Below are 20,501 nucleotides of genomic sequence, written 5' to 3'. Positions count from 1 at the left end.
AGAGTGAGTTTGCATAAGTTCTAAGTCCATTGCAGGCCCTTTAAAAGCAGATGTCCGAGAATCCTGCAATTTCTTCTGCTTTCCCCATCCCCACTGATTTTATACACCAGAAGCTACAGGGACTTATCTTCCTGGCACTGGAACCCTGGGCTGGGTAGTCTGGTGCAGGGCTAGGATCCCTCCCTCCTGATTTTTATCCAACTCATGTGAGTGTGGGACCATCTGTTCTGCATCTCCGCATCTCTGCTCCTCCTACCCATCTGGATGAATGTGCCTTCTTCAATTCCTTGTTTGTTGGATTTCCACACATATCAACTTACTGACAATTCTGGATGAAAGTTGTTTTGTAGTTTAGTTGTAATTTTTGCTGTGGCTGTGTGAGGAGGCGAGCCATATTTACCTATGCCTCCATCTTGACCAGAAGTAGGACTCTAATATGTTTTGATTGAGTTATAAAATTTTCTTTCACATCAGTTCTAGATTTACACTTTGGGAAATTCCTTGGACACACTGTTCTCTCAGAGGAATAGCATGTGTTTAAAATATTGTGTCATAAGGGTCAACATCTCAAGTTTAGCTACTAAACATATAAATATTTATACTTTCAGTGTAATAACTAAAAGCACTCTTCTACTATCCTTGGGAAAAAAACAACTAAATATTGGATCTGGTGGCATGAATATTTTTCAAAACTCATTCAAAATGCAAGATCAGTAATACAATTATCTGGCAAATAAAATTGGGTGCACTGCTGTGCATTTCCCTCCTTCCCTCTACAATTTTATCATTTTTAAGAATCTAGTTTGTCACTGCCTAGTCAAAAATACTGCCTTTGTATTTGTATGCCTTTTTTATGTTTTAATTTTAATCATGTACTTTTTTATATTTCAATATTTGGGGCAGGTTTTTGTGTTATTTTAATTTTTCCAGTGTAACTCACCAGTCTGTATCTTTCATGTTCGATGTATTTTTGTCTTGAGCATCAACACAGTGCCCAATGTCTTTGCTTAATCCATGGTGAGCAGACGGTTGGTGGGTATGATCTCTATGACTTCCCTTCTTCCCAGCTCCTTATCTATAGTTTTGCTCCTTTGTGCACAAAGGTGGCAACACTGCCCTTCTTTTTGCTCATCTTCTGTCTCTTCGCAGCTAATTGCTCACTTCCCATCAGCTCTCAATCATCTCATCATAAGCCCAGGCTTGTACCTCCCACTGTCTTTACTAAGGAAGGCATAATAATAATGATACAACAACCCTTGAAAAGTCATCTCCACTGTCACATGCATTTGATGTTGTCCCTTCTCACTGTTAGGGAAATGGCAGCTATGAGGAAAGGCTGTCTTCCTATGCCTTTTGTTCTTTAAAAATCTTTTTTCTACTATTTTTAGGCATTTACTTTACTATCAAAGTATCCTTTGCTGAACTTAATCATTTTCAACACTGATGAAGCTTTCAAGGAAGAGTGGGCTGAATTAACTTGGAAACTCTCCTGGTGAGAATGAGCAGTCTGCAGTAGAACATTTTAAAAAATTAAATGCACTTGAAATGCACTTCAAAGCCTGAATAAGTGAAGTTGGTAAGAACTGCAGCAAAGAGCATCTTTATGGAAGTCACATGATTCACAGATTGCAAGAATACATTTTTTTTTTGCAGCATTTGGCATACGCCAATAACTTGGGTTGGTTAGAACAAAATTTCATTTGCAATAATCAGCTGGTAGCAAGGGGAGCATGAAATTGTGTTGGTGCATTTGTTTTGAGCTTTGCAGTTATTTCCTTGTAAATCAGGTATCTTTTTAATTTATCTTTGGGTTACAGAACATATACCACAGGAAACGTTTTATTGAAAATCACTTTGTAGGGAGAGAGACAGTTAAACCAAGGAAACACTGTCTTCCTTTTGGCATCTTGCCCAAGAATAAGAATAATTCAAGGTGTTTTACTTGTTTGGGTCAAGTGGTATGGCAGGAATTTCTGAAGATGAATGACACTTCTTAGCAAAACCTCCATATGATACGAGATATATGGCAGTCTCTACCGGCGAGGGCTGACAATCCTTCTGACTTGCCCTTTTCAATGATTCCCCTTGCTCAAAGTCTAGTTTCTGGAAGACTCCAATAGAAAAGGATTTTCTCTTTGACTAATAAACTTTATCCTATTAAGTCATTCACAGCCTGAGATTATCCATCCAGTGGCCCACCCTTTTTTAAAATTCAAACATGGTATAATAATAACACATGTGAAAGAGTTCTTCTCCTTATAATGGGCAGTGATGTTAGCTAAAGGTTGGTCTAATGTCTTTGCATTCACTGGAAGTGGAGTTCATGGTAGAGTGAAGAGGGGGACTGAAAGTGGTATAAAAAATAAGCTCTGGCCAGGGAGATAAGTCTCCACATCATCACTGACTCTGCAGACTACTGTGCAAGTGACTACATCTCTGGGTTTCAGTCTTCTCACTGTAATACAAGGGAGGTGGCGTTCCTAAGTCCCTGTCCCCTAATTCTAGCATTCATCATTCTGTATGAGGAGTAGTCCGGGGGGTGGGGGCAAGCAGAAAGGCCAACAGGCCATAGAGGCAGAAGGCAACAGGAAGACATTGCTGGTGCTGCTGCTCCTATGATTCCCAGAGCCAAAAACAGGTGGTGTGGGACTACATTCCCAATGTTCTTGAATGCTCAGATTACAAAAAATAGTGTGATGCTTGTACTAGACATATTCCTTAAACTATAAATCTTTTTTGGGGAGTTGAGATGGTGAAGAGAGAAATGGAATCATATTAGGACTCTGAGGGCTGAATTTTAAAAGTATGTCTTTGGTGGATTCTTTTAGGAAGTCGGGAAAATGGATGTAAAAGGAATAATTACTCTTATTTATCTGTTTCATAAGTTTGGAGTTATATGACTTGTGTCTCCTCAAAATGACATACAGCTTTATTTCTGTAAATCAGGATAATAGTTTTATTGTTACCGTTTATCAGGCTCTACAATGGAAGCCAATTTTCCATCCTTATTGCTTTATTATGGTATCAAAATGCTATGGTTCTTGATTTGTAAACACAATGAGGAATGTTTCAAAAGCCATAGTTTTCACTACTGTAATGTTCTTATAACTAGCAACTGCTAGCAGCAAAGAGCATACACATCTTAAATTAGCCCCAGGCTTTGCTAGAAAATTTTAATGACTACATTGAAAATGTAGGCCTCAAAGACTGCTGGAATTGTACTAATGGGGTGAAAATCTGCACTTTCAAAATCACTTATAGTTGAAATATCTAGGTTGGTTTCTTCCATCATATAATATAGAAATTGATTTAAAATTTTGTCTCCAGTGTCTTTAGCATGTCTCACAAAAGCATCTCACCCCCTAATCTCCAACACTTGCTGCTGCCTCAAGTTACATACCTGCACATAGCACCTTTCGTCTCACAGTGAGGTTGACCTGCCCATTCCGGGCTGCGTGGTGCATAAGGTCGATGACATAGTGGTGGGTCTTGCCAGCCACTGGAATCCCATCAACATAGACGAGCTCATCTCCTGGGTGGAGGCGGCCATCTCTGTCGGCTGAGCCCATGGCAATGACGGCTCCAATCAAAATCTAGAGAAGCAGTGAGAAGAAAAGGACATTTATGTTTCAAACTTTTTATATACATATAAGTATATAAAAACTTGATGGAAGATTTTATTGCCATGGTTTAGCCCTTGCCCACAACCTGAGCCTGTACTTGAAAAATGAAATGTGAGAGGCTGAAGGAGTGCCCTTCCAACTCTTCCAAGTTACTACCTCCTTCTAGAGAACCACCAGTTTTGACTCACTGCTGCCATTCGCCATGAAGTTTGGAAAACACTAGCTACCTGGTTCATAACATACCACCCTTAAGAAAATTCTAACCCCAAATAACCTGATGCTATTGGCCATCATGCATGGGCTATGAATTGAAATGAGTTGGGGATTGACTCCTGGCTCCAATTCTTGTGTGGCCTTGGGCAAGGCTTCTTAACCATGTGAGTCTCAGTTTCTTCACATGCAAAATGGGTAAATAAAACAATAGGACCTATTTTATGGACATTTTGGGAGAATTGAATGAAATAATGCATGTGAAACACTTAACTTTCCTTACAACACATAGTGACTGCTCAAAAAATGTCAGCAGAAACTAGCTGCTGACATTATTAAGCTCTGATAAAGGTTCAAAGTGTGGTCTTTGTTTTGTTTTTTGCTTTACTTTGAAAAGCTGAAGGTAAACAAAACTAAGCAAAAGTCATGGCTGGCTTTTCCTGGCTACTTGACTTAAAAATTCTCGGTCAAACCTGCTCCAGATTGCCTCATTCCTTTAATATTGTACTTCCGTCAAGCACTGTCCTCTGCACAAAGGACGTCCTGTTTCTGCCTGTCCCCTGAAAGGCTTCTTTTCTTAGGCAGCTACCACTGCAAGAAATGAGGAGGTGCCTACCTCAGAAATGTGCATTTTATTTTAATTCCCTGAAGCAGGGACTGTGATGAAAGGTATGAAATAAAGTTTCCCACTTCCCATTAGAAACACTCAATGTAGTGTCCATTAGTAAGGCTTTTTCCTTTCTCAGAGGACAGATAACAGTACTTAGTATTTTAGTTTTTCTGTTTAACTTATGGACAATTTTTCAAACTCATGAACAATAGACATTTTTTCTTTTGCTAAGTGGCTTAGCCACACAGCATCTAAAGGCAGTAGTTACCATTAGCCTGATAATATTACAGAGCCTATATTCTAGATTTTATTTTAAATCTTTGTAAAATGATCCCTTGCTCACAGGTTGATTTTGTTCAGGTGCAAACATTTCTCTCAAATCCCATATCTTTGAATTCTGGCTAGTGTGCAGAATTGCTGCATTGTGCCCTGCGAGCCTGTACGTCCTCAGGCCTTCTTGTACGTGGTCACACTGATCAGTGTGGCCTGTCAACATGGCAACCAGATCTGAATGCCCAGGACTTCTCAGGTAATGCAAAATTATAGGCTGGAGAGTTTTCTTTTTCCTCTTGGTCCACTGAATAGCTCTTTTTGTCTTGGGGAATGAAAACAACCCGTCACTACAGCTGCTTTTCCCATTTTTCTGGAGGGCAGACGGGGAGTAGATCTGTGTCGATGTTGAATATTAGTGCTCTGATGAGTGATTCATTATTTCTCTCACAGGAAAGGCCTCCCATTCTGCCTTCGACTGGTTGTCCAGTATGGTTCTTTTTCTGCAGCCCTCTGTGCCCACCTGCGACAGTCCAGCCGTTGGGCATGCTTCTGACAGTCTGCATTTTCCCTTATTATCATGCCAATTTGAATTTATGAGTTTCTTTCTGAAGATGTTCCAATCTATTCTTCAAAAGTCTCAACTCACTAAGGAACATTTCAAAGATTTGCTAAGTGCTTTGTGCAGAAGCTAGTTAAAATGAATGTTTGTGTTTCTCTACTGCCCCATGAAAAGCTGCTTTTAACTGGGTTACCTAAAGAAAAGCCTCCAACTTCTAGGTTTTATGTATGCTGTTGTGGGAGAGTTTATAGATGGTTATAGAAAAAAATGTGGCTCGTGAACTCCTTGGCTGGTTAATTATCATCTTTATGCTATAGTTTTGATTCTAACTGATCAAAGGGAACAACAACAACAACAACAAAAAGGCTGTAACTGAGAGAGCCACAGCTGTAATCTGGCCCTCAACAAAAGGTGTAAAAATAAAATTTCACATTGAAAAATTCCCATTCCTTTCTTGCTAAAGGAAAACAGCAGAGATATACAGATACCCTTGAAGTTATCTTCTGTGCTATCAGTTTAATATCATTCTTTAAGAGAAAAATCCTAGTAAAGCATCTGCTTTTCTGCTATTTTATTATAGTCTGAGGTACTCTCCTCACTAATTGATTCATTTATCCAGCAAATATTCATTGAGCCCAGGGACACGTCTAAGTGCCAGGAATCCAGCAGTGAACAATAAACCCCTCCCTGCTACCCTATGGAACTTCCATTCTAGTTGCAAGATAATAAATATAATAAATGTGTAGATTTTGTTGTATCTAGCAGGCACATATTATGAAAAAAATAGAGCAAGGTGGGGTGGTGGGTGGGTGTCAGTCAAATGGCTAAGGTGGTGTTAGAGTTAGGTAGAACAGGCCTTCATGAAAAGTTGACATTGGAGCAAAGACTGAAGTTCACCATATTTTTACAGAGCTTGAAACTTTAATATTCAGCCTTTAGTTTGTTTTATCAAATATTACATATCTATTTCTAAATAAATTATATTCAATTAACACTTCAGTTGAATATCTAAATAAACTATATCTTTGATATAGTACTTCAATGTAATTTATTATATAGTACTATATAATTATTATATATGTTTATATAATTTTATTATATAATCCATCCTCTATCTTTTTTCAAAAAAAGATTGCCATAGTCTTGGCCAGTATGGCTCAGATGGTTGGAGAGTGATCCCATAGACTGAAAGGTCATGGGTTCAATTCCTGGTCAGTGTGTATTTGAGAAGGCAGCCAATTGCTCTTTCTCCCTCACATTGATATTTCTCTCTCTCTCCCCCTTCCTCTCTCTATAAGCAATGAAAAACTGTCCTTGGGTGAGGAATAAAAGAAGAAGGTTGCCATAGCTATTAAACAAACTTGAACTGAACTGAGCATGGTGAGCATAGGCATCAGAGCTGGCTGTCCGTTAGTTATATATGTATTAGTTACATTTGCCACATCCATCAGGAACTGCTGCCTTTGCTGGGAAGATGCTGGCCATGCTCTAGGGGCAGTCAGAGATGCAATATGGCTCCCGCAGCAAAGGTGGCTGGGAAATGTTGGACTCAGTTTAACCTTCTGTGACTGTTTAACTCTCTGTAGCCTCAGGGTTGGTTGACTAATCAGAAAGAAGGAATGCCATCCAAAGATAAACATCATGCACCCAAGAAGGAGGTTAATGAATATATTGAGTATGGATAACTGCTTGATGTTATCTGTGAACTTAGAAAGGTGTTGTTCTCTCTGGTAGACTACATGACTGCCCAGCATATGATTTTACTATTAACCCCCTACGAAAAAGAAACAGTGTCCTCAGAGGGGTGGATTTATTCCCAGGAGGCCACCACTGGGAGCAGGCAGCTGCTTTGCCTGTGTATGTAAGTTGCTCCTATTAAAGCCCTTATGAATTTGAATAGGCTACACATCAGATCTTCAAAATCAATCCTGAACTTACACTTTTTTGGGGGGCTTTTCCCCAATACACACACACTGTTACTTCTGCTCTCCTGCTGCTACTGTTCTTACCTTTGGCCCTTTCACACTTTCATGCATTGTATTTCAGGACTGACACAGAGCCAGCTCTATGTGACTCCCTATTTAGGAAAAATAAAACACAACTTTTCCCCCTCTATTTTAAATATGCTTTGTACACTTGGCACATTCTATTAATTTATTTCCTGTCTGCCACCGTAACTGCAGGGACTAGATAATCCATGATTTCTTCTTGCACTGTGATTCATATTGGCTTCCCAGTATATATACCGTGTTCATTTAAGCTCTGAAAAACATACCTCAGGATATCCGATCCCTTATGTCGGTAGTTCTCAAACTTTAGGGTGCATGCGAATCACCTGGTGAATGTGGTAAAACAGACTTTTGGACCTACCCCTGAGAGTCTGATTCTGCAGGCCTGGGGTGGTGCCTGAGATTGATTCCTCATGTTTAACATGCTCCCAGGAGATGTTGGATGCTTCTGGTCTGTAAAGTATCACATTTGGAGTAGCACAGTTCTGAGTATTCCCACTTGGTCCATTCACCACAGGATCTGTGGTCTCATTGGTCATGTTCTAAGTCCCCTGAAGGACTCTCCCTCCAGTGCCTGCCCCCAACTCCCTGTCCCATCACCCTCGTCACTTCCCAAGTCTGCTGAGGGCGCGTCCCCCTTGAGTGCATAATCTGGGCTCCCTGGCTCACCAGGCTACATTCCCATCAGGGTTTGCTGACTGCTGGCTACACTAGCCCAGGGAGCCTTCCCAGTCAACACTGCCCTTACTCTTTCTGGCCTCACTGGGTGCTTCAGCCTCTGCAGACCCTGAGGCCCACTCATGAATTTTCTCACTGTTTCTGGAGGAGTTCTTTATCGTGCCTCTATTGCTCTGGCTCTGAAGGAAGAGCAAAACAGATCTAGAAAGACACCTCCTATATGCATACACTGAAAGAACAACTCACTCATGGCTTATCTTTCTGATTGCCTTCTCTAAAAACGCAAAATTATTAAAAAAAAAAAAACTCCCCACCTCTACTTTATTTACAGGTTATGAGGGCATGGAACAAAACAGAATATTCGATATGAAATAACAGCAATTCACATTCAAGTGGCTAATATCCCAGTAAGCTGGGGGAAAATTCACTCAAAAAATAAAACAAAAACAAACATGTAACAAACAAACAAACAAACAAACAAATGAAAACCACCCTTGCAGGCCTTCTAATTCCTTTAATTCTTTCCCACACTACCTAAGGTTAGGCAGATCTGATCTGCAATAATTGCAGCCTGGGACAATTTGATGATGTGGCAGGCAGATTTCAGGCTCTTGCCTTCTGAAACTCCCCAGAAGTTTGCACCCGACTCCTGTGCCAAGGAGAATGTCTATCATTACCTCTCTCTTTATTCAACAGTTTTTCTCCACACAGCCCTTTCTCCACTCTGGTGTTTCCCAAATCTTTCCATCTTGATGTCTTCCCATCTCTTTTTAGCTCGCAGCTGGAAATCTCATTTTTGTTCCTTTCTGACAATTTTTCATTTCTTTCTATTTCTATTGTTATTTAACTGTGAAAAGTATTTCCTCTTGCAGGAAACAAAATGCCCATATGCTTTGTTGGAGATGGAGTCCTGCTGTTCATTATTTGCTGTAAGCTGTGTTGTCGTGTTTAATGTGCACCCTGAGATGTCAATACCATTTCGTATATATGGAGGCAGAAACCTATTTGATGTAATTTATGAGACCTCCTGTGGTGGGGGACCAAGTCACCTCCTACACCTCTCCCTTTGTAGCATGCCAGCAATTAAATGAGGCTAGCACATTTTGTTTGTATATTATCTCTGGACTTACAATGGAGGAAGGCAGGAAGGAAAGGCTTATGGGAGGTCTTTACAGTAGACTTGCTTTTCCTGACATGGTCTTTCTGAGGTGCAATATTCTGGTCTTCAAGACATTATTTTCTGGCTTTACTTGCTTGATAGAGATTTAGGCTTCTGCTTTACAGCTGAGCTGCAGCCTGAATGTGTCTTAAATCATTCGAATGAAAGAATAAACCAGAATAAATCTAAATAAATACAACAAGGATAACCAGCAATCCATGTAAAGGGAAAAGGCATAGCTGGATGCCTGCCCACTAGAGGGACAAAGGATTCAGGAATGCAAGGCCAGTGTTCAGCAGGTTGGGAACCCGGGAACCTGTGTACTGACCAGGCAGAAAGGTGTCCTGAGGCTGGGTGGTGACCATGGCTGTGTTCATACACCCGAGCTTCATTTTGAGCAGTATGTGCTCCATTCAGGTAATAATTCTATCGCATCTGTGCCAGGCCAGGTTCAGCTAGAACTCTCCCGTCTTGAGCTGGCTGAGACTATGCCTTCCCTGTGACTGTCATGCAACCCCCCTACCTCTGGGGGTAGGGGAGACCAGTGACGATAGTATTTCCTTAATGTGGTACTAGTTTACCCCCAAGGCAGACCATGAACCCATGGAGAGGTCTCCCAAAGTAAGAATTGTGTATTTCAAAAACTGTATTGAAGTAAGCATGACAGGGAGAATAGAAACTTTGTTGTTTTTCCCTTACATTTATTTTATAGTTTAATCTTTTATTTATACTTATAGATAAGAGAAGGAACCTGATAATATTTTCAATGGTAGGGACTACTAAAACCAAGATCTGGCTCTGGTCGAAGATTCCTTTGGTGCAAAATATTCACCTTTCCAATTCCTTTCAATCTAATCTGGAAGAGGAGTTTTAAATATAATAAACAAAATAAATAACACAGGCATTAGGGAGCTTTGAGAACTGTGGCCATGCTTAGTCTAAAAGAGACCACTGCTTAGCTCCAGCCAATTGTCATGGAGAAAGGCAGGCTCAATGTTGCCGGATATATTTTTCAAGAGAAGGTGGAAATTCGTATTTTTAAATATGTGAAATTAGTTGATGCACAGTAATTTTAAAGCACTGGCAGGGCTAAACAAAGCATCCTGTAGGAATACCAAGACACATCTCTGCCTCTAGGATTAGGCCATTTTAATCCTACAGGGCCTGTAGGGTTAGAAGCCTCAAAAGATGTATACTCCAGATCACATTTGTTCTGAGAAACTCAGGTGACCATTTTGGTTTGGCTAAGTGGACTTTCTTAAATTCCATTTAACAATTATTTATTGTGCCAACCTGTACGCTTGGCTCGGGAGGCACAAACACCATCACAACACAGTCGTGCCTACAAAGAGCTCACAGATTGGTAAGGAAAACAAGTGTGTCCGTAAGTGTGTTCTGGAGCAAACAAGGATCTGATCTTTCTGGTGGTGACTCCTCAAGTTGTTAGGTTTGAGGCATTATGTTAGTTTAAGTACAATGGATTCTATATGGATTTAATTTTAAGCACTTTACAAAGTCTCAGCTATCCTCTAGTACCCCACAACATGCTCTAAAAATTACCTAAAGTCTTTTTAATTTGGACATAGCTTCATTTTGTTTCCTACATTTGATTATCATTTGGCACCTTCATTTTCAGCATATGGCTGTGTAATAGAGGTCTGGCCTTTCCTAAAAGGTACCATTATACCTTGGAGCAGGAGTATCTTTGTTTTCCATGGTGAGCCCCTTGGGCCATACCTGAAAGTCCGTGCTAATGAGGATGATTTATGCTGAGGCTATGACTCAGGGTGGAGCCAGCCATATCAGCAGCCTTAGGGTGGGAGGTGATCATGCCAGAACAACCAGCCATGCAATTAGAGGGTTGGGTCTTCGAGCCATGTGATTATCCGCCTGACCTTCTGGAAGGAGAGGGGTCAGGAGGTTGAGTTCAACCACCTGGGCAATGACTCTGTCATTCACGCCCTCATAATAAAACCCCAAATTCTGGACACAAAAACTTGAGTGAGCAACCATGGTTGGCATCTCTGAGTGGATCGATGCTGGGAGGGTAACAAATCGTGGAGGAAGATGGAGGCTTCACATTTAGAACCCTCCAGACTTTGACCTATGTGCATCTTTTTTTTGCATGGTACTAATTCATTCCCATTCACAATAATAAAACTGTAATCCTAAGTATAGCACTTTCCTGAATTTTATGGGTTGTTCTAGTGAACTATGTAACCTGAGGGAGGCTGTAGGAACCCCCAGATTTGCAGCTGTTGTCTGAAGTGAAGGCAGTATTGTGGAGCTTCTTCCCTCAGACTTTAGAGTTTTCCAAACTCATTACAGCTGGTGTTGGGCGTGCTCAGCAGACTTGGCAGTTTAGAGATCTGAGATCTTAACCTGGAGTTTAGCTAACTCCAGGTAATGCCACACTTTTCATTTATGGGACACTAAAGGACAATGAAAGGGAAAAGACAAAGACTTTGCTTAAAAGGAATTTAAATTACCACTGATCAAGCTAAATAGAGAGGATGTGAATATGTTAGAGAACAATCCTGAAGGAAGCTAAGTTAGAAAAGAACCCCGTAGAGACCAAGAGGTTAAATGTTTATGTATGTGAAGGAACTAGATACCATTTTTGGTTCTATGTATATAGACTGAAATGAGTTATAAGACAGTCTTGTGCTTACCGGTGGGTAGGAACGGAAAAAGACGAAACTTTGTATGGAGAGCACACAATGCAAAATACAGATAGTGGATTAATATTATATTGTAGAATTGTACACTTGAAACTTATATGGTGTTATTAACCAATGTTGCTCAACTAAATTTAATAAAAAAGTAAAAAGATGAGTTATAGGGCGAATGATTTCTCTAGAGCCCCTCCAAATTCCCAATATTGTGCCAATTGAAGTTGACTTTGTGAACATCTTCTTATGGCAATCTCTTAATTCAAATCCAGTTGAAATTCTGCAGCATTAAGGTTCAATTTACTCCTGTTTATCACTGTGCTTTCTCTTCCCTGTAGTTTTGATTGAAAACACACATAATTCTTCTGTTCCAAGTCATCCCTTCACCTGTATCTTCTGTCATACAGGAAGTTTGTTTGCCTGGGAGTTGCTGCCCAGAGACCACGGTTGGTCCAATACAATTAAATCACTGAGATAGTCAAGAAAAATCCAATCTGTTCTAAGAAAGAGTAATGTCCCTTTCTTAATATAATGTGCATTGATTTCTGATGGTACATGGGCATGGAGATACTGACATATTTTGAGAACTTAAATAGCAAAACAAACAAAAAATAAGCCTCTAACTTTTTTATATGAGTCCTAAAAAATTTCCTTTTCGATGTCATACATAATGGCATTTCTTCTAATGCATACACACACACTATAGCCCAAAGTGTGGATACAAAGAAGATTCCACTTACAGGCTGCCCGGGTTCATCTCCTCCGAGGATTCTGAAGCCAAATCCAGACTCCATCCTTCGAAGGTGAACATCCAGCTCTTTATAATCTGGACCTGGCACAAAGGAGATCCCATTGAGTAATGAATCCTGCCTCATCCCCAGCTGCTGAGGGACTGAATACACCAATGATAAGTTAATATTGTGGATGTGATTAATGAGAGTGCTGTTAGAGTTAATAGAGAGCATAGAGAATGAAAAAAGTTATGGCACCAAAAAGTAGGTATTCCAAAATTAGGCAGTCTGAACTAACAATGACCAGCTAAGGCAGGGAGAACATGCAAATCTTCTGGGTGAAAAAAAATTGGATGCCTCTATAGTTCTTTATTTTCTTGAGAGCATTTAGATTATCCTTAAGAAGACTGACTGTCACTTTGAGGGTGTCTACTGTGACTGGAATGATTCTCTTAGAAGTATGACAGAAGAGATGGAAATATCTTGGAACTACCTTGTAGAGTGCTACCCGGTAATTTACTAATATTTGTTTATGACTGATGCATGCAGTTTTGTGAGGGGGTAGGGAGAAGGGGATATAAACTTATGCCTACAAAAGATGTTTCTTATAACATTGTAAAAATTAGAAAATATAGAATTTAAGGTTTTCTATATTGAGGTTTGAGTAAAGTTTTTCTTTTCTAACTCCTTTAGGTTTTTTATAATTTAAGGGTAGAAATTTGCCTAGGTCTAAGTGAATTCTTACTCCCAAACATTTTCCAATGTAGAAGCCATTAGTAGGTTCACTGTTGACACCACTAGTGTATTTAAAGTAAACTACAAGGAGAATACTTTCTGCAGTTAGCTGAAAGAACAGATGTATACTTAAAAACAAGCTGCGAAACTCTCCTGAATGTCATTTTTTCAACCCTAGAATAAACTAAAACTTAAGAAATCTTTTGATTATTTAAAGAACATGTAATTTATGACCACTTGCTGCCCCTGGACCTTTGGTCCTTTCTCAGGAGGAAAGTCTCCATGATGACTGAGTAGGACATACTTTCACAGCCACTGTTAGGATGTCAATAGATGATTAGCAACTTTGGGGGATACTTATTAATGCCATCCTTTGCTTAAGAAGTATTTAGTGAGCTCTTGCCCTTAATGGTTTAAAGGAGGTATTAGAACTGATAGAAGCAAATATTAAGTTAAATTCTCCTTGCTTAAACAGGATGGTTTTTGAAATTGGGATGAGATTTGAGAGAATTCTTAAGGGACAAGAAGCTATGTCTGGAACACTAGCAGTCATAGTTGAGACAGATTCAATGACTAAGATAAAACTCACAGAAGACTAACCAATTGGATTTCCACATCTATTAGTCATCCCTTATGAATTATATAATCATTCATATTTTAAAGATGAGAGAACTGAGAAGAATGTAATTCTTATTAAATAGTTAATTAGAGTTGGGTAGTTAAAGATAAAAATAACTTTACCCTACACTCTGTAATTCCAAACTGACATTTGAACTCAGTTTATTCTGGGGTCTGTAATACCACATATGAAATCACACATTGCAGCGTGTGCTAAGCCTCTGGGACTCTGGAGGCCGGGGGAGCAGCCCTGCACAATCACAGCAGGTACCTGCACTCCTCCTGGGGGAGGAAGAAAGGCCAGGGGAGATGGCAAGATGACAGATTATGTCAAATCACTGTTCAAACCTCTGAAAGTTGGTTGTGATATGACTGCTCACAGCAATCTCCTCTCCAGATTACTTTAAGCTCTCTAGACCATGTATGCATAAAAAATACAAGGAGAGCATGACATATTTTTGGCACTTAATAGAGCTAGCACATGTTTAACCAGAACATTCCATCTACTCTTATAAATATCCTCATTTTTGCATTACTGTAAAAATTGCAGGAGTAACTGTAAGCGTAAGAGGAGTTTATTGTGCAATCCATTTATTTACGAAGTAAAACTTTTCCCCAAGCAAATGTTGAAATTGACAATCTCAGGAATGGATTGATATGCCAGGCTACAAGGGAGTTGTTCTGTGTTAGAGAATGCTGTGATTCCTGGGGGAACTGGAAAGCTTTTCCTAAATGAATGACTCAGGAATCCCCCTTTTTTTAAACAAAGAAATATAGATTTTAGGCAGTTAATTTTATTTAACTTTGAAGAACATATGTGAGTGGGGCATTCCTCTTCCTCTTTCTATTTTTTTGTGTGCATTTTGGTGACATTAGGATCTTCTGACTGTTGCTCTGACCACTCTGATTTCAAACATAGGGTGATTTGTGCCATCCACGCCATCTTTACACTCTAACTGTCCAAGCAGAAGAGGGCCAGCTTCACGGTACATGAGCAAGTAGAGAGAGGCGAAGAGAGACCTGTTAGAAAAGTGCCAGCAGACACGGTGTATTTTTTATTTCTTTGTTAATTTGAACACAGACTCAGAGACTGCAGATCATGGAAACCTGAGAGAAATAGTCAACTGGAAAAAACATTTAAATGATAGATGGTACCCTAAAGCAGTGGTATTTTTCTTTTTTTCTTTTTCCCTAGGGAAAATAAGAACTTTTAGAAAGATAATTTTTCTTTAGTTTATCCTCCCCATCCTAATTTGAGTCTGGGTTTAGAAAATAACAATAATTATATGCACAAAGCTGGGAGACAGGACTCTTTTCCTTCTTGCTTTGTTAGCTCTCTTGAAAGATTATGATGTTTATGATACTTTCCTTTAGCTGCTCTTTTGGCCTGATGACATGTTTAAAATTATCCTATCATGTTTTATGTCTTCTGTTAATGTAAGAACTTAAAGCAAAGAAATCCAAGGGCCAACTCTTCACTCCACTGTGACAGAATTTAACAGTCACTACCATGCACTTGGAAGGTTGTTCGTTTAAGGGGTCTGGTGGACATTTAGTGGGACCTGTGTCACTTTGAATGTCACTCAACCATGCCCCCACCAACATCCTTTTTTTCCCCCTCCTCTATTTTCTTGTTTATTCTCTTTCCATGCTGGTTTTTTCTTTTTTCTTTTTTAACCATTCTTTTCCTCAGGTTTTTTTTTTTTTTTTTTTTTTTAAGAACTGTCAGGAATACTCTCAAGTATTGCTTGGTGAAACTCAAGATGAGGCAGCGGTTGTGAAGAAATGGACTGAAGAGAGACAGAACACTCTTTGGACGCTGGTGTTCAATGGCCAGCCATGGCGAGTGTTGTTTCTGCCTTAGAAATCGGGTCCCAGGTCCTCAGTCATTATGAAATAAACCACTTAAGATACTCATCCCAGATGGGACTTTAAATGACCACTGTGGCAAGCTACAGGAATGGAGTTTTCAAGTCCTGATTTATCCTGGGCTCCCACGAATATTGAAAAAGCTAACACATTTAAAAGTAGCAAATGGTGGCCACACCCAAGTATTTAAAAGTAGCAAATGGTGGCCACATCCAAGTATTAGGGCAACTTTCCTCATAATAAAGAACAGCAGGATTTCTAAGCTGATTCTTATTTCACACTAAGACTACAGGTGGGCTTCACATCTTATATGCATCCTTAATCTAGATTTCAAAAGACATGGCTTTGTGCACAGTTTTAGGGAAAATGATGGGTGACTGAACACAACTGATTAATTTTATGAATGATTCAAGCTTCAAAATGCAAAGAACAGCATTTTTATGGATTAATTTGGCACATGGGCTGATGCTGTAAACATGTCAATTAAATTTTGGTGCTTGAGTTCCCTTTCATGTTTTAATTAAAGCATAAGTACCATGAGCTTATTATCAGTTTGGCACAGAGAATGAATTCATTCAGTTTTTCCTGCTGTAAAGAGCATTACTTTTTGGCTTTTCTTTGTAAAGAGGTTTAGGAAAGATGGTAAGAGGATGGAATCAGAAATTACAGGTGGTTATTACCTATGTCTCTGGCTTCTAGATTTCTGATGCACTCCAGATATAGAATGAGTTAAACAGGAATTAAATAGTTTCTATTGCTCAAATCTAACATTACCACATAAGTAACTACCACATTTGTCTTGAAAGAATCCCTTCTCTTTACTTTTTTCCTTTATACTTTTGACAATGGGAATGTGGTAAGATATGTTTTAGCTGTACTAGAAGCTGTCTTCTACTCTATATGGTTTGCTCCCTCATCTTTCAGATAAATTCAGATTTCCCTATTCTTAATACTCCCTTACTTATCTGTCCATTTCTCTCTTGGAAGAGTAGCCCCCAGTGGGGCTTTCAATCCCTTATCTTCACTGTCTCATCTGTGACTTATTCCTGCCAGTCTTGTTTCTGCTCTTTTGGCGTTACTGAACTATTCTCTTTAAGGTCATTGATGACATCCTAATGACCAAGGTGAATGGTAACTTTCTCTTTCCTCATTCTGATTGATTTCTGTGCCTCATATGATACTGTTGATGTACCCTTAGGGCCCCTGATATTTTTATTTCTAAACAAAGAAAGATTTCCCTCTGAAAGTGATTTCTACTCTTGGTTTCCATGACACTCCATGCCCTGTCTCTCTTGTCTTTGGGTGTTGTCCATTCAAAGGTCCTGTCTATTCAAAGTGAATTCATTGTTTCTCACTAACATTCTCTTTTAGTGATTCAATCTATACTATTCCATTGTGCATAGTCTAGAGAAGTTGCCAAATAAATATTTCTTGAATTTAATTGTTTTAAGGTACTAATCTAGCTGACCCCATAAACCACAGCGTTATTATACAATGGAGTTATCACTTAGGTTCATAATTACATTATTTGGGAATTCCTACTACCAAGTTTGCATCTTATGCAGCTGAATTATAATTATGATAAGTATATCTGAGTCAAAAATCATGACACAGAATTTGATAAAGGATGTTTTATAAGCATGAGAAGTAGTAGGGGAGATTTATTTATTTTTGGATGCAGTCATGATTTTCCAGAATATTTTGATAACTTGTGTGGACATTTCACAAAATATTTGCATCAGCTCTCTTCTTGAAAACCCGGATTGCACAACAGTATAATATATTCAAACTGTATTATAATTCTTCTCTTTTAACTAATGTATATCTTTTGAAATGTAAAAGATATAGTACATTTTTTATGTAAAAAATGTAGTACTTTGCACATACATTAAGGTAATCTAAATTATTAGGTGGTTCTTTTGTTTTTAAATAAAGTACATTCAGAAGCTGAGAATTTTTTTAAAGAAATGTGCTGGCTGTGGCTAGTAAGCTGAGATTTAGAATCTCAAATTAAGTCCTGCTTTTATTTTGCTCTGTAATTATGAGGTCTCATTTTCCCTCTAGGCATAAGATATTCTTAAACATTATCAGGATTTTATAGTCAGTATATAAGGATGATCATGCTTTAAAAATGTTCAGACCAGGATAAACAAATACTTGAGATATTATGTGAGGGCAAAATGCTAAGCATATATCTTCCATATTTTCTACATACCCAAAAAATGACATGGAAACTTACAGAATGAAATGATCTCCAGCACACATATTCTCCAGGGGGGTGTTAGAACACGCTGAGATGGATAATGAGCTGTCATCATGGAAACACTCTAGAGATGTGTGCTGTGGGCCTACAGACCTGAAATAGCACTATTACCACAAAACGCTCTTTCTGCAGTTGTTTCAGTGTTCTGGCTTTGAATCCAGTGCTCTCATCAGCTGTTCAAAACACTTCTCAGGAATTAAAAAATCTGAACATTCCTGTTCCTCTTTCATTTCCATAATAACATTAAATGTTTTAGCGTGAACCAAAATTGGGGTTTTCAGAGTGGTTGGCTCAAATTTTTTTCTTTTAAGTAAATTAATTATTACTAGCAGCTGTTAAACCTGAAATTATAATTTTCCATTCTAACTTAAAAACTATTTGAAATGTAGCATTTTATAATTGGTATGGTTGAAAAAAATTGATATAGATTTATAGATTTAATTGATGGGAAAATAATTTCATTCTATATAGCAACATTTCTAATATGTTCTTTGGAAATGTTTAACTTGCAAATGTCTTTAATTACTCTAGCTTCCTATGTATATGTATCTAGTCCAGGGATATCCAATATAAAGTAAATGTAATCTATATAAATAATTAAAAAATTTCTAGTAGCCACATTTTAAAAAGCAAAACAGGCACAATCAATTTTAATAATATATTTTAAACCTAATCTATTCAAAATCTTATTTAAGCATTAATCAATATAAACTAATTAATGAGATATTATACATTTCTGGTTTTTTTGTGTATTGTTTTTGAAATCCAGTGCAGACTTTGCACGCATCTTACAGCATATCCAAATTCAGAGTAGACATGTTTCAAGTGCCCAATAGCCACATGAGGCTAGAAGCTGCAGTACTGGACAGCATGCATCTAGTCAGTCCGGTGGCTTTCTTTGTTGCTTGGTTTTTACTTGAGTCTTTTACTAAAGCATTTTATGAAAGAAAGAAAGAAATATGACTGTTTCCGTTTGTCTTTTGTTTTTTTCCTTGGCAGCCATTCAAGCCCACCTTAATGAGACTTGCTTTCTATCTTAAATACATGCTTATATGGGTGAATAAAAATTATACACTAATAAACTGACACTACTCAGAAGAATGATTTGCTATACAAAATGGAAGACATCATTCACAGGACTGTGAGAGCTGAAGAATACTTGCCAGAGGAATCCATTCGAAAGCTGGTCCTTGGTGGCACTTGTTCTGGATGGGAAAATGGGGAAGTAAAATTGAGATTCATTTATGGCATTTTAAAATTCATCTTTACTTTCTTTTTGTTGCTATTATAACTCACCCTTAATCTGTGCTCATGTTTAATGACTATTTTTCTCTAAAATCTATGGAAGTTAGAGGACAGAGTTACTGTTTTATGTATAGGAACATGCCTATAAATGTATTTCTTTCACATAGACATAAAACAGTAAAATCTGAATTTCTTTAGATTGGAGTGGAAATAAAGATCACCATTCCCAAATACTAACCTTTGATTGTCATTATAAGAATGCTTATTTGAAAGTAAAGTCAATCCAGAGAAAAATATACACACAATAAGTATAGGTTTTAAAAAAATCATTTTATGGTAATGTGTCATCAAATATAATGAAAAATGAAAAATTCAATCAACATCTGTGTTAATTTGTGTACACCAGTCAAGTATTTTGATACTTACTCTGGATAGTTGAAGTTAGGTATTAATAGTTGAGTTAAATTGGTTTATTTTAGCAATAGAAAAGTTTCATGAGAATTATGACGTAATCTATGCTACATATAACATAAAATTTCATGAATGTGAGTATAAAATATTAGGAAGCATTATGAAATATATGTGAAGCACTACTATTTTATGATTAAATTTAAAAAATTAAAAGTAAGACCAAATTCTGATTATTTTCTCATAATGAGCTTTGTTTGTTTCAAATAGAGTTCTACATTATTCAACCATGAAAAGGAAAATAGAAGCCTCTTGAGGGCGATGATGGGGCACAGGATTGCAGGTCTGCTGTGTTTAGCATGCGGTCCCTGCTGCACCCCGCACAGCTAGGCTCACTCATCACAGGCAGGGTGGCCATCGCTGCCAGGCAATCTATGTTTTCACAGCAAAGGCAAATTCATTTTCTAGCAGAACTGTTATTTTTTTGTTTTAAAAAATCTCATGTTCAGTGTGACTGCTTAGGATTATGAATTGAGAAATACCCTTTCATTAGAAAGAGAGAGAGCTATATGAGGAGGGATGGGAGACTCCTACCACTAAACACGTCCATTAGTTGTAAAACTGACATTTTATATAATCATAATCTCACTAGGACCTACTTGTCATCCAGCAATTACGCTTGGTTTACTGCAGCCCTGATGGTCTCATATTTATTCATGAAAGCACTATGGGTTACATTGTCAACTTGTGCCACCAAGAAAATGCTTTGACATAGTAAATAACTTTCAATCAAGGACTGATTTTAGAGTTTACTTCTCACATTACCCTCCCCCCCATTA

At 38.3% G+C, this 20,501-nt stretch overlaps 1 protein-coding gene across 1 annotated transcript in view; it reads right to left on the bottom strand.

The window, feature by feature from the left end:
- The window catches only part of MAGI2 (membrane associated guanylate kinase, WW and PDZ domain containing 2), a 1,404,484-nt gene that overhangs the window by 149,542 nt on the left and 1,234,441 nt on the right, over positions 1 to 20,501 (bottom strand). The window contains exons 13-15 of the mRNA XM_054563833.1: positions 19,173 to 19,214; positions 12,534 to 12,625; positions 3,401 to 3,593 (exon numbers count right to left, since the gene is read on the bottom strand). Coding sequence (XP_054419808.1) covers positions 3,401 to 3,593; positions 12,534 to 12,625; positions 19,173 to 19,214 — 327 coding nt within the window. The remainder of the gene's footprint in view (positions 1 to 3,400; positions 3,594 to 12,533; positions 12,626 to 19,172; positions 19,215 to 20,501) is intronic.

The sequence above is a fragment of the Pteronotus mesoamericanus genome, unplaced genomic scaffold (genome assembly GCF_021234165.1).
Source record: "Pteronotus mesoamericanus isolate MK-2021 breed Mesoamerican mustached bat unplaced genomic scaffold, CSHL_Meso_final scaffold_85, whole genome shotgun sequence".
Classification (NCBI taxonomy): domain Eukaryota; kingdom Metazoa; phylum Chordata; class Mammalia; order Chiroptera; family Mormoopidae; genus Pteronotus; species Pteronotus mesoamericanus.
Note: the sequence above shows the minus strand (reverse complement) of the source record. Positions and strands in the feature narration are given on the sequence as shown.